General features: G+C 44.8%; 1 protein-coding gene across 1 annotated transcript in view; it reads right to left on the bottom strand.

Moving 5' to 3' along the window:
- Positions 1-14,870, bottom strand: part of lnpep (leucyl/cystinyl aminopeptidase) — a 185,885-nt gene that overhangs the window by 98,103 nt on the left and 72,912 nt on the right. The window contains exons 4-5 of the mRNA XM_072516343.1: positions 5,922-6,056; positions 4,019-4,139 (exon numbers count right to left, since the gene is read on the bottom strand). Of these exons, the coding sequence (XP_072372444.1) occupies positions 4,019-4,139; positions 5,922-6,056 (256 nt within the window). The remainder of the gene's footprint in view (positions 1-4,018; positions 4,140-5,921; positions 6,057-14,870) is intronic.

The raw sequence follows: 14,870 nt of genomic DNA, 5'->3' as shown, positions 1-14,870 counted from the left end.
GGGAGGGGGGGACCTTGCCCCCGACAATGTCCGGGGCGCTGATCTCTCTGATCCTGAAGCGGGACAAAGACCCGCTGCAATGTGGGTCGTATAGACCGATCTCGCGCCTCAATGTGGATGATAAGTTTCTGGCAAAAGTGCTGGCTACGAGAATTGAGGACTGTGTCCCGGGAGTGATTCATGATGACCAGACGGGATTTGTAAAGGGCAGGCAGCTAAACAATGTGCAGAGGCTCCTCAATGTGATTATGATGCCCTCGGTGGAGGGAGCAGCGGAGGTAGTGGCAGCTATGGACGCGGAGAAGGCCTTCGACCGGGTGGAGTGGGAGTATCTTTGGGAAGTGCTGCGGAGGTTTGGGTTCAGGGAGGGGTTCATCAGCTGGGTCAGGTTGCTATATAGAGCCCCGATGGCGAGTGTGGCTGCGAATCGGCGGATGTCGGAGTACTTTCGGCTGTACCGAGGGACGAGGCAGGGGTGCCCCCTGTCCCCCTTGTTGTTTGCATTGGCAATTGAGCCTCTGGCCATGGCACTAAGGGAGTCCAGGAAATGGAGGGGACTGGTCCGAGGGGGAGAGGAACATCGGGTGTTGCTGTATGCCGACGACCTGTTGCTGTATGTGGCGGATCCAGTGGAGGGGATGGTGGAGGTCATGCGGATCCTAAGGGAGTTTGGGGACTCCTCGGGGTATAAGTTCAATGTAGAGAAAAGTGAGCTCTTTGTGGTGCATCCAGGGGACCAGGGAAAGGGGATAGACGACCTACCATTGAAGAGGGCGGAAAGGAGCTTTCGGTACTTGGGGATCCAAGTGGCTGGAAGTTGGGGGGCCCTGCACAAGCTCAATTTGACGTGGTTGGTGGAGCAGATGGAGGAGGATTTCAAAAGATGGGATGTGCTGCCACTCTCGCTAGCGGGCAGGGTGCAGTTGGTTAAAATGATGGGTCCTCCTGAGGTTTCTCTTTGTGTTCCACTGCCATCCCATTATGATTCCCAAGGCCTTTTTCAAACGGGTAGGTAGGAGTATCATGGGTTTTGTGTGGGCAAATAAGACCCCGAGGATAAAGAGGGTGTTTCTGGAGCGTAGTCGAATTTGTGTGGCTATTATTGGGCTGCCAATGTGGCGATGATCCGTAAGTGGGTAATGGAGGGAGAGGGGGCGGTGTGGAAGAGGTTGGAGATGGTGTCCTGTGTGGGCACGAGCCTGAGGGCGCTGGCGACGGCACCGCTGCCGCTCTCGCCGACAAGGTACACCACGAGACCAGTGGTGGCAGCGATGTTGAAGATCTGGGGGCAGTGGAGATGACACAGGGGCGAGGTGGGAGCCTCGGTTTGGGCCCCGATTCGGGAGAACCATTGGTTCGTCCCGGGAAGAATGGATGGAGGGTTTCGGAGCTGGCATCGGGCAGGGATTAGAAGAATGGGGGACCGGTTTATAGATGGGACGTTTGCGAGCCTAAGGGCTCTGGAGGAGAAGTTTGGGTTACCCTCGGGAAATGCTTTCAGGTATATGCAAGTGAGGGTGTTTGTGAGGCGGCAGGTGAGGGAATGCCCGCTGCTCCCGGCACAGGGGACTCAGGACAGGGTGATTTCGGGTGTATGGGTTGGAGAAGGTAAGGTTTCGGCGATCTACCAGGAGCTGAAAGAAGAGGAGGAGGCCTCGGTAGAGGAGTTAAAGGGCAAGTGGGAGGAGGAGCTTGGGGAGGAGATAGATGAGGGTCTGTGGGCTGATGCCCTGAGTAGGGTTAATTCTTCCTCCTCTTGCGCCAGGCTCAGCCTAATACAATTCAAGGTTACTCACAGAGCGCACATGACAGGGGCGAGGTTGAGTAGGTTCTTTGGGGTGGAGGACAGATGTGGGAGGTGCTCGGGAAGCCCAGCGAATCACATCCACATGTTCTGGTCGTGCCCGACACTGGAGGGGTTTTGGAGGGGTCTTGCGAGGACTATGTCCAAGGTGGTGAAAGTCCAGGTCAAGCCGAGTTGGGGGTTGGCATTATTTGGGGTAACGGACGAGCCGGGAGTGCAGGAGGCGAAAGAGGCCGGTATCCTGGCCTTTGCCCTGGTAGCCCGGCGGAGGATGTTGCTATTATGGAAGGACGCGAAGCCCCCCAGTGTGGAAGCCTGTATAAATGACATGGCAGGGTTCATTAAGTTGGAGAGGATAAAGTTTGCCTTACGAGGGTCTGTGCAGGGGTTCTTCAGGCGATGGCAACCGTTCCTAGAGTATCTCACGGAGCGTTAGGAGGAGGTCAGCAGCAGCAGCAACCCAAGGGGGGGGTCTCTTTCGGGGGTGGGGGGAATTTGGGTGGGTGGGGGGGGGGGGTTCCCTATGGGTACCTTTGAATGTCATATGGGGGGGTTACTGTATATGGGGAAACCCAATGTATAAGTTTTGTATAATTTTTGACTGTTGTGTTTGTGTTTCTTTCTTTTTGTTATGGGGGGTTTGTTAAAAAATTCTGTTGGAAAATTTGAATAAACAGATTTTTTAAAAATTCTACCCACTGTCTCAAGGTCAGTGATCTTTCATCAGATTATATTTGGGCTTGTAGGTCAAGCAGCTTCTATAGGTGAGGTTTTGTACATACTGTCCTCAGTTTAGCATTCAAGTTTGTGATGACCCTACTGTAATCCACAGGAACATTAGGACAACTTTAGGTAGGTAAAGTATCAAGAGCTATCAAAGGTGTGAAAAATGGGTTAAGTTACGATCAGCCACGATCACAAAATGAATGGCAGAATAGATTGCTGGGTTTACTTCTGTTCCTATCTTCAATACGACACTATCTTTTTGTAGTGAAATGTAATTTTAAACCTTTGTTGCATGTCAACCTGCTTTCTTCATGCCATCCTGTTTAGTTCTGTTTACTTCAGCAAAGAATAAAAGTCTGATCCAAGTGACAACTGTTACTGTTGTAGTGCTCTCGGGTTATGTGTAATACAGCTCCGAGACAATACCAACCTCCAAAGTGGACGATTTCCCTCAAGCAGTCAGAGTGAGCTTACCAGCTTTGATGCTCAACAACAGGTAGTATTTTACCCCCCTCAACTGTAAAACCAAACTTTTCCAGCAGGACCGGGATGGAGAAACTAATTTCAATTCAGACCCTTTCAACTGACAGGAGTGAAGGTTTTCACCCCACTGGTCTGTACTGACCTCATGCTATGCTATGGGAGATTAAAGGAAAATGATCTGACTCACTGTACCATCCATTCCCTTGGCGCCCTTCTCTATTTAGAATCAGTAGCAACTGAATAGAATTCTGTTCAGCCTTTGTGAAATTCTGAAACAGCTGCATCCCGGTCTATTTGAAATACACTGCAGTAAAAAAGCAGCTTCCACGGGCTCAGTTGGGGACCTCCGTTTCTCAAATACATTACCTACTGAAATAAAACTAAAGAGTGTTCATTTGGAAGTTACACTGACATTCAGCAAAGCAATTTCTACCATGCAGAATTGACCTTGAACGTCTAATGTCATCATATTCAATAGCACAACCAAAAAATAGTTGCTTGTTCTTTTTGGCAGTATAAATTATCAGCTAAAGTGAAGTGTACATGGTGTGACAGCAGGGCCAGGCCATGCAATAATCCCTGCAAGTGCATACCCCCATGCAGAAGGGAGCAGAGAAGGTGACAATGACTCTCCTGCTCACAATTCCAAATAGTACGACTTCAACAAAATCTAAACATTTCAGGGTGTTACTTTTGCTTAGCTTTGTTTTGTAAACCACATCCAACTGCTCCTTCAGGGTGGAAGACGTTCTTCACTATGTTAAATCACTACATCGGAGTAGGATATGTCTTTTAAGCATGCTATACATGCATTTACAGGTTAATACAGTCAGCAAGCTAAAACCCGATAGGATATGCCAAAATTTAATGTGGAGGCACACCACTTGACATTCAAATACTTTGCCAAATGTCATCACACAGTTGAGATATTTAGGGCTATTATCAATCTTAATAATGGACAGACAGCAGCAGCTTTATTAAAAAGATACCTTTATTCTACTTTACCTAGTTTCTTTAAGGGATAGGAAATATTAAAGAAGTCCTCATAAAACTTCAGAAGCATCACCGCTGCTTCTAATGCATAATGCATTTGATCCATCTTGTCAGGAACAGCATACACGGATACCTAGTCAAATTCAAGGGAATAAGATCAGAAATACTAAAACAGAATTGTTTGTCCACAAGAATCACGTCACCAGAAAGCCAGGTGAATGGGCTGAGCCTACAGAACATTAACCTTTCAAACACAAGTTATCATCCCCATGGTGTGGACATCCTTGATTGTGTAATGTGGGAGTACTGTGCTAAGTTGGAGTGACAAATGACAGAACCAGCAATACTGAGCATCAATGAGTCAATATGAGCCATAAGCAAAAGCAGTGAAATTGCAGATGCAATCTTATGACCCAGTACTTCTCTTACTATTTTATCCAAAAGCCTTAACAAGCCAAAAGTTCATATCAGAGAAAACCTGTGTATTTTCACCACATCAGTTCACTATGGCGTTGGACAACTAGGCAACCAGTATGAATAGGATGTTGAATGACTATCCATATCCTTAGCTGCTGGACCCTCGCACATGTGCACAAGACTCACAGCCAAAGGTGCGGAGTGGATATCCCTACTTGGCCTTCTCCCGAGATCTCCATCTTCATACATACCAGATTAAACTTAATCTGGTTCACTTGACATGAAATGAAGTAGCTGAGTGCACTGGATGCTGCAAAGAATCTACTGTCACGGTCCAATGAAGATCCATACACTAAAGCTATCTGCTCTCCGAGCCAAGCTAGTTCAATAGAACTATGACATGAGTGAAAGATCATCAGGTATGTCCCATCTACAAAAACAAGAGAAATCTAACTTGACCAATTACCATCTCATCAGTCTCCTTTCAGTCATCAGTAAACTAATGCAAGGAGTAATGAACAGCAGCATCGAACAACATGTACTCACCAACAATCTGTTTACCAATGCCCAGTTCTGGTTCCACTCATGCCTAAAATTCTGGCCTATAACTCCAGGACATTATGGCAGGAGTTTTTCAGAGAAGTGTCTTCCACCTACCATCTCCAGTGACTTTTCCTCTCCATTGTAACACCAGGAGTGGGACTGTTCACTGATAATTTCACAACTCCTCAGATAATGAAGTAATGTCATTTAGATGTCGGCTATCAAGTGGCATGTTAAAGTTGCAATACATAAGTATTTTGTTCTGAACATCTCAAACAAGCTACGCTTCCTTGACCTTTAACTGCACCAGTTCTCCAATGTTAGAATATGGTGAATTGTTATTCACCATATTCATGCTGTGTCTGTAAGGGCAGGGCAGCATGTGGGCACAGCCCTCCTGAACGCTCAAAGTCTTTCCACCGTCTACAAGGCTCAAATCAGAGGTGTGATGGAATGATCACTATGCATCTAGACGCATAAGGCATAATTGTCAAGAATCTACCAGCTTCTAGATTGGACCAGTTTGATTGATTAATGCTCAAGCTACTGGACTCATTGCTCACTCCTTCCATCACTGATCCACAGTGGCTACAGTATATACAATCTACAGAACATTGTATAGTAACTCAATGTTATGTTGTTAACACCACCCTCCTCTGTGATCTCTACCATCAGGAAAAGCAAGATTAGCAAAGTTATGGGTACAGCATCACTTCAATGTCATGTATCACCTTGATTTGAACAATATTGTTTAGTCCATCATCATTTCTAGGTCAGAGTCCTGAAACTCCAATCCAACACCATTGTGTGGTTACCATTAGCACAACAACTGCAGCAATTCAAGGAGCAGGCTCACGAACACCACTTTGGAGGAATGGGATAGATGATAAATGTAGCCTTTCCTCTACCTCAAAAGTAATAGGAAGCACCAAAAAAAAAAAAGGCACGGACTTACCTTAATTCCATTTGCAGTCTCTTGGCTGACGTTCTTCAATTCAGCTACAATAAATGCCACCAGGTAAGTGCTCATTTTTACACTTTTCACAAATGTGTCTTCAAACAGTCCGTCGGCAACTGAAGTTGTGACGTCCTGCAACAGATTTCAGATATATATTGAGAACATCTGCAGTGTTTAAATCAGATTTTGCTATTTTAAAGAAAATTTAGCTTGCCAAGAGGAATATATTGCTTGTATTTACTTCATGTTAAAATTGGTATTTTATTTACAGTGCTAGAGAATTGCAATCAGCTGGAGAACCAAGTTGAAGTCCACGCTGGAGTGGAGGAGAGGCGATGCAGCATCTTTTCACACCTGCCTGCAGAGATCTGCTGCAGCTCAATTTACTCCTCTACATCTTCATTTTTTCAGGAAAAGTACAATGAAAAGCAAAGAGATGTTTACCATTGAAAAGCTGTTTCCAAAGAGTACCTTCAGAATTCAATTGTTTTTTGTGAACTCTCACTGAGTTCTGTTCAGTGTTACAAGCAGCAAGCAATAACAATTCATCATCAGAATACATCAGCTTTAGACTTTTTTGGTGAACCTAGTGCCTGCCATACATAAACATATAAGCATGTAAGCATGCAAGCATGTAGGTACAGCAGGCAGTAAGGAAGACAAATGGTATGTTGGCCTTCATAGCGAGAGGATGCGCGTACATGAGCAGGGATGTCTTGCTGCAATTATACAGTGTCTTGGTGAGACCACACCGGGAATAGTGTGCGCAGTTTTGGTCTGCTTGTCTGAGGATGGTTTTGCTATTGAAGGGGCGCAGAAGGTTTACCAGACTGATTCCTGACATGACAGGGTTGACATATGAGAAAAGATTAAGTCGGCTAGGAAAGTATTCGCTGACGAAGGGGATCTCATAGACACTGTGGTGATATGTCTATGGGCTATCATAGTTGGATGGCGTGTGACCTCCAACCAGCAGGTGGCGGTACAGACAGACCATGCGGTCTCTAGACCAAGGTCATGTGACCTGTGACTCTGATATAAAGGGAGACACATCCGGCCATTGTCAGAAGACGATTGAGAGAGTAATGTGAATGGTCAGTGCTAGGTGCAAGTTCCAGAGGAGTAGTTAGCAGACTTCATAATAACATGCTCTGTATCAGATTGCTACCTTAACACACGAAACTCAAGAAAAGATTCTGGTTTGGACAAGTCAAAGTGTTTGGTGGATTCCTTCGTAAAGTACAAACGATCAAACACAACAGAAACCTATAAAAGTCTAACAGGAGTAGACAGGGTAGAAGCACGATGGATGTTCCTGATGGTGGGGTGTCCAGAACCTGGAGTTACAGTCTGATGATACAGGGCGGACCGTTTAAGACAGAGATTAGGAGAAATGTCTTCACCCAGGGAGTGGTGAGCCTGTGTAAATCGCTTAGCACAGTATCACAGTGGTTAGCACTGTTGCTTCACAGCTCCATGGTCCCAGGTTCGAATCCCGGCTTGGGTCACTGTCTGTGTGGAGTCTGCAAGTTCTCTCTGTGTCTGTGTAGGTTTCCTCCGGGTGCTCCGGTTTCCTCCCACGTTTCCCGAAAGACGTGCTGTTAGGTGAATCGGATATTCTGAATTCTCCCTCAGTACAACCGAGGAAGCGCCGGAATGTGGCGACTTGGGGCTTTTCACAGTAACTTCATTGCAGTGTTAATGTAAACCTACTTGTGACAATAAAGATTATTATATTTAAGGTCAAAACATTGTGGGCTGGATTCTCCATCAGCAGGATCATCCGTTTCGTTGGCAGCGCACTCACGCCCACAGATTTTCCGACGGCATGGGGTGCTCACAATAGGAAGCCCCATTGGCCGGCTGTCGGAACGGAGGATCCCGCTGCCAGCGGGGGTGCACCGCACCAGAAAACGGGTGCATCGGGATGGAGAATCCTGCCCTGCATGTTTTCAAGAAACAGTTAGATATAGCACTTGGGTTGAAGGGAATTAAAGGATATGATAGGGAGGGGAGGGGGCCGGGAAAAAGGAGGTGGGATCAGGCTATTGAGTTGGATGATCAGCCAGGATCATAATGAATAGCTTAGGCTCAAAGGGCCGAATAGCCTCATACTGCTCCTATTTTCTACATTTCTACGTAAACCGACCATTCATTGCATAGAGACACAGCCAATTGTAGACAAACTCAGATACTTTAATACAGGTTAACCCAAATCACGTTTTAAAGAGACAAGTAGTCAGAGGAGTTTAACCAATGAAAACTGCACAACCTGCCAGCAGGTAAAATATTTTGCTGCTGGTCTAGTCAGAAACACACTGATTAATGGATTAGTGGAAAGACTCCCAGCCTCCAGTGATAAATCAAGCCCACAAAATCCCATTGGCAGCACCATGAGGTGGCAATGAAGATAATGGATGCATTGGTTATGATATTTCAAAATTCCTTGGACTCTGTAAGGGTCTCGGAGAATTGGAAACACTCTAATGTGGCGCCCCTATTCAAAAAGGAAGACCAGTTCGCTTGACCTCTGTGGTGGGGAAGTTGCTGGAATCAATCATTGAGGAGGAGATGACTGAACATTTGGAAAGACAAAGCTCAATCCACCATTGTCAGCATGGTTTTATGATGGGTAAATCATGCTTGACAAACTTGCTTGAGTCCTTTGACAACGTATCTAGCAAGGTGGATAATGGGGAACCTGTGGATGTGGTATATCTAGACTTCCAGATGGCATTTGATAAAATGCTGCATAAAAGACTGATCCAGAGTCTCGCAGGTGATTGGGGGTAGAGTACTAGATTGAATTGAGGATTGGCTGAATAACAGAAAGCAGAGGGTCGGGATGAATGTGTCCTTCTCCGTCTGGTGAACTATAACTAGCTGGGTGCCACAGGGGTCAGTCCTCGGAACTCAATTGTTTACAACCTATATAAATGATCTGTAAGCAGGAACGGAGTACAACATAGCCAAATTTGCGGATGATACTAAAATAGGTGGGAAGGCATGCAGTGAAGAGAAGGTAAAGATTTTACAGATGGACGTATATGGGCTAGGAGATTGGGCCAAAATTTGACAGATCGAGTTTAATGTAGATTAAGTGTGAGGTTATCCATTTTGGTCAAAAAATAGAAAGGTAAATTATCTAAATGGAAAGAAGATTCAAGATGTGTCTGGGCAAAGGGATCTGGATGTCTTTGTTCATGAATCGAAAAAAAGTTGGTATGCAGGTACAGCATGTAATAATAATATAATTTTAAAAAGTAAATGGAATGTTAGCGTATATTGCAGAAGGACTGGAGTATATAAGTAGAGAAGTAGTGTTGCAATTGTATTTGTTGCTGGTGAGTCACCATCTGAAGTATTGTGTCCAGTTTTGGTCTCCTTATTTGAGGAAGGATGTGGTGGCATTGGAGGCAGTTCAGAGGAGGTTCACCAGATTGATCCCGGGGATGAAAGGGTTGACATGTGAGGAGAGGTTAAACAGCTTGGGCTTACGTTAGAAGGATGAGAGAGGATCTGACCGAGGTGTGTAAAATACTAAAAGGGATTGATAAATAAACATAGATAAAATGTTCCCCTTTGTGGGGCAATCTAGAACGAAAGGTGATAGATATAGGTTGAAAGGTGCTAGATTTAGAACTGAGATGAGGCGGAACTACTTCTTACAGAGGGTGGTGAATTTGTGGAACTCGCTGCCCCATAGAGCAGTGGAATCGGAGTCATTAAAATGGTTTCAAGAAAGTGATAGATAAATTTCCGATGAGGTTAAAGAGTTATGGAGAACAGATGGGGAGGTGGATTTGAGACCAGGAATAGGTCAGCCATCATCTGACTGAATGGCGGAGCAGGTTTGAAGGGCTGAATTGCCTACTTCTGCTCCTAATTCCTATGTCCTATGTTCCTAAGGCAACTCACCGCCACCTTCTGAAGGGCAACTAAGAATGGGCAATAAATGTTGGCCTAACCAGTGATATCCACATCCCATAAATTAATAATTTTGAAAAACGGAGTATAAGCCAGTTCCCAAATCTCATCACAGACTATCATCCTGGAGTCAATCACTGTCTGGTAATTAGACATTTGGGAGATGTGTCTGATCACACAATAGGAACTAGTGTCGAGCAGCATAGTTGAACAATACAAATCACCAGAAAACGATCGAGGCACCTCTACTATGACAATAGAATTGAAGATTTAGTTACGTGTTAGTGAAGATAGACTGTATGTTGGAATTCACAATCGAACCTTCAATTATTCCACATGCAAAATAACAGCAGGAAACAACGATTTCTATTTTCATTATACTGTCTGACCTTTTAAAGGGAACTAGTAAATGGGAACTCCAACAGAATTCCCTCCCATTTTATTTTAACCATTGCAATGCATTCAATTTTGGATCCCCCTATTTTCTGACAACCTCCAGCCTAGCTCAGTGGCTAAAAAAAGTTCTTCTTCAGCATTCCATTTCTCAGCAGGGAAACGCATCCCAGGCCAAAAGGGGAACTGGAAGAAAGAAAATGTATGATATAGCACCACAGAAGAGTTTGAATAAGTTGAATGAACAAGATGCTTTGAAGTTCATGTTTTAACAGGCTTAAATTTAGAGAGAGCACCTTGGACACATACACGTTTAAAAATAAATGTATTACAAGTACACACAATGCCAAATATTGACAGACACGCCGCCTATAGACGTTCAGGACGTGTCAGTTTCAGAGGAAGTAGTTTGTGGTTTGATGTGTAGGGGAATGGATACATATCTTTAGCCCAGTACTACTTTGAGTCCAAATGCAGAGAAGATTGAGAAGGGATATGTTTCCATCAGAAATATACGTCTTAGATGGCATGACACAATGTCTTCCTCCACATTCTAATGGGAGGCAGAGAGGAGGGGGAAGCAAAAAGTAATGCAATCTATCCAGGCATGTTAGGTATCTATTATCAGATTTAGATTCCCCAACAGTTTCTCAGAGCTTCCATTCTGCATCACTTAGAACAGTACTGTCCAATAAATTTGTCAGCAGCATCTATATGTAGTTAACTGTATTTAAAAGCAATGCATCATCTATCTCACTAGTCACTTCATTCAAGACTCTAGCATGACGTCAATCAGGACCTGGGGATTTGTCAGCCCGCAGCTCCAACAATTTGCTCAATACCATTTTCCTGGTGATTGTAGTTTTCCTGAGTTCCTCCCTCCCTTCCAATTTCTGAGTTGTAACTATTTCTGGGATGCTACTTGTATCCTGCTTAGTGAAGACCGATGCATGATAACTGTTCAATTCACCTGTCATTTTCTTACTTTCCATTATTAATTCCCCAGGTTCACTTTCTATAGGACCAACACACACTTTGTGAACTCTTTTTTATTTAAATATCTAGAGATTCTTATTATCTGTCTTTATATTTCTTTTGTTTATAAATTTAGAGTACGCAATTCATTTTTTCCAATTAAGGGGCAATTTAGCATGGCCAATCCACCTAGCCTGCACATCTTTCGGGTTGTGGGGGCGGAACTCACGCAGACACGGGGAGAATGTGCAAACTCCACATGGACAGTGACCCAGAGCCAGGGTCGAACCTGGGACCTCGGCGCCGTGAGGCAGCAGGGCTAACCCTCTGTGCCACCGTGCTTCCCTGGTCTTTATATTTATGGCTAGCTTTCACTCATACTCTAATGTTTCCCTCCTTATTCATCTTTCTGTCATTCTTTGCTATTCTTTATATTCTGTCCAATCTTCTGGCCTGCCAATCATCTTTTGCGCAACTATCTGCTTTTTCTTTAAGTTTGATACTGTCTTTAACTTTTCTCCCTCTGTGTGGCGTTTTCACAGTGGCTTCATTGCAGCGTTGATGCATGCCTACATGTGACAATAAAGATCATTATTATTTTTAAGTTAACCATGGATGGTGCGTCCTCACCGTGGAATTTTTCACTCATTGGAATATTTATCCTGTACATTCTAAAATATTGCTTTGTGTCTGCCATTGCATCTATTGACCGATGCTTCAACCTCAATTTGCCAGTTCACTTTAGCCACGTTTACTTTCATGCCCTCATAATTGTCCTTATTTAAGTTCACAATACTAGTCTTGAACCCATTCTTCTCTCCCTCAAATTGAATGTAAGATTCAATCATACTATAATTGCTGCTACCTCGGCATGCCTTCACTATGAGGTCATCATATCTTATTGCACAATAACATTTTTATTGCTGTATAAAAATTAATACGATTTCAGTATTCATATGTGCATGGCGTTCCTCAATCTGTGTATTTGTTGGCAAAATGGCATGGAGAGCAGAGATGGAGTGTGCTTTACTTCTTTGGTCAATGCGTGTTGTTTGCCCGCAAAAAGAAGATGGCGTGCAATGTGGGTTAAAATCTCCAGGTGCAAGCACCGTGGAAAAACTGCAACAGCATTATGGAGAAGAGAGCTGTCAGCTCGACCACTACTCCAGGATAGTGGGGGGAAAGCAAACTATTGATTAATGAGCTGATCTGGAGGGGTATGTCATCGCAAATAGAAAGCAGCATCAAGCTATGACCTACAGATAAGAGTATAAGAGCAGTTCTGGTGTGTCTCGCTGCATGAATCAACATTCTCAGCAATCACGCTGTTGAAGTCAAAATACCACTCACAACTGGGCATAATGTAGAATTTGCACTAGGATATGTAGAGTCTGATCAAGACTTCTTGGCAGAAGTTTTTTTTTTACACAAGCGTACACATCATGTATGACAGCCTTGTATTGTGTTCAAGGTGGTTTTTTGACTACAAATAAGCATTTGTGGTTAGAATGCTGCCAGCATAACTACCCTTGTGACTAGTTAGATACTTGTACTGGACAATACTAACCTAAACAATCATAGTTATCCTCTTTCAAAAATAATTAGCAGAAATAAATTTTGATCAGTTGACAAAGACAAATTAATACCAGAATCCGAGCAGTAGTTCTGCCTCTTACTATATTGTTTTAAAATTGCTACTATCTTTATTCAAATCCATTGAAATGGTGTCTCGAAACTCTGCTCAATTGGCTCTATCATAAAAGTATTGCGATGGAGGTGAGAAAGGGTCTTTTCGTCTTAACTGATGATAGCGAAAGAGTAAGAGTCTCTTCGGAGAAATTGATTTCCCCATCCTATTCTCTCACAGCAAATTCTTCAAATCTAATTTACATTTCTTCCAGTGGCATATCCATGATTGAGACAATTCACTGTTTGCAAACTCCTATCAGTTTCTTGAGAAAGTGTATGTGCTTACTTGGTCTAGCGTCGACATGGATAGACCAGGATAGATCGTTGGTGATGTGCACACCTCGGTATTTGAAGCGTATTTGAAGCTGTCAACCATCTCCACCTCGGCACCACTGATGCAGACAGGGATGTGTATGATACTTTGCTTCCTGAAGTCAATGACAGCTCTTTAGTTTGCTGACATTGACGGAGAGATTGTTGTTGTTACACCACCCAACTCGGTTCTCTAGCTCCCTCCTGTACTCTTGACTCATCGTTGAGCGAGATCCGACCCAATAGGGTCGTGTCATTAGCAAAATTGGAGTTGGTGCCAAATTTGCCATACAATCGTGTGTGTATAGAGAGTATAGCAGAGGGCTAAGTACGCAGCCTTGCAGGGCCCTGGTATTGAGGACTTTCATGGAGGAGGTGTCGTTTTTTATCCATATTGACTGTGGTCTATGGGTCAGGAAGTTGAGGATCCAGTTGCAGAGGGTGGAGCCAAGTCCTAGGTTTTGGAGCTTTGATATGGGTTTGGCTGGGATTATGGTGCTGAAGGCAGAGCTGTAGTCAATGAATAGGAGTCTGACGTAGGAGTCCCTGTTGTCGAGATGCTCCAGGGATGAGAGTAGGGCCAGGGAGATGGCGCCTGCTGTGGACCGGTTGTGGGGGGGTGTTAACTGCAGTGGATCAAGGCATTCTGGGCGTATGGAGATGATGTGTCTCACGACTAACCTCTCGAAGTACTTGATCGATGTCAGGGCCACCGGACGGTAGTCGTTGAGGCACGTTGCCTGGTTCTTCTTTGGCACCGGTATGAAGGTGGTCTTCTTGAAGCAGGTGGGAACCACAGAACAGAGTAGGGAGTGGTTGAAGATGTCCACGAACATATCCGCCAATGGCCGTGCAGGACCTGCGTGCACGACCAGCAGTTCAAGAAGGCAAACAATGCTGGCCTAGCCAGCGAAGCCCACATCCCGTAAAAAAAATATATCTTTTAAATTACACAAATACACTATTGAAAAGATACTGCAGTGTAGAAATTCCACTTCCTCCATCCATTCTTTCAGAACTTAATCATTTCTGTTGGTTACAAGGAAATGTGACAATATTCTGCGGCCGGCGGAAGTCCGCGAATGCGCGGGAGCGTCAGTGGCTGCTGACATCATTCCCGCGTATGCGCGGGCGGAAGGAAAAGAGTCCCCCACAACCCCACTCCCTGACCCTCCCACAAACTTGGGCAACACTGCCAATCCCTTCAGGCCCCCCCCCCCCTTTTCGCCATGACCCCTCTCAATCCTCCATGGCACACTGGCACTTACTCCTGGCACCAACAACAGGTTCGCATTGCCAGGGTGCAATGCCCTGTCCCAGGACACCTGGGGGCTCCAAAGGCCTCCGAGCCCCAGAAGTGACCATCAAGTCCAGTCTCCCTTTTTGGAGGATTCGTGAATCCCAGAAGCCGGGAGATTGTGGCTTCGAATAAGCTGAGCATATTTAAATTAGTTTAGAGTCATTAAATGTGCAAGTTTTGTCCACGGCAGCGAGGGCGTGAACCAGATCACGATGGGTGCCTCGGGGCTGGGAGTATCAAGCTTCGTTCGGTGCCTGGTGGGAACCCCGTTAAGGGGCTCTCCCGCTATTCTCCAGAAATAATGGGTGGTGCACTCGGCGCAACGGTGGGGGGTGGTAAAATCATGACCA

Source organism: Scyliorhinus torazame, chromosome 9 (genome assembly GCF_047496885.1).
Source record: "Scyliorhinus torazame isolate Kashiwa2021f chromosome 9, sScyTor2.1, whole genome shotgun sequence".
Lineage (NCBI taxonomy): Eukaryota > Metazoa > Chordata > Chondrichthyes > Carcharhiniformes > Scyliorhinidae > Scyliorhinus > Scyliorhinus torazame.
The sequence above is the reverse complement of the archived record's forward strand: the minus strand, read 5'-3'. Positions and strand labels throughout refer to the sequence as shown.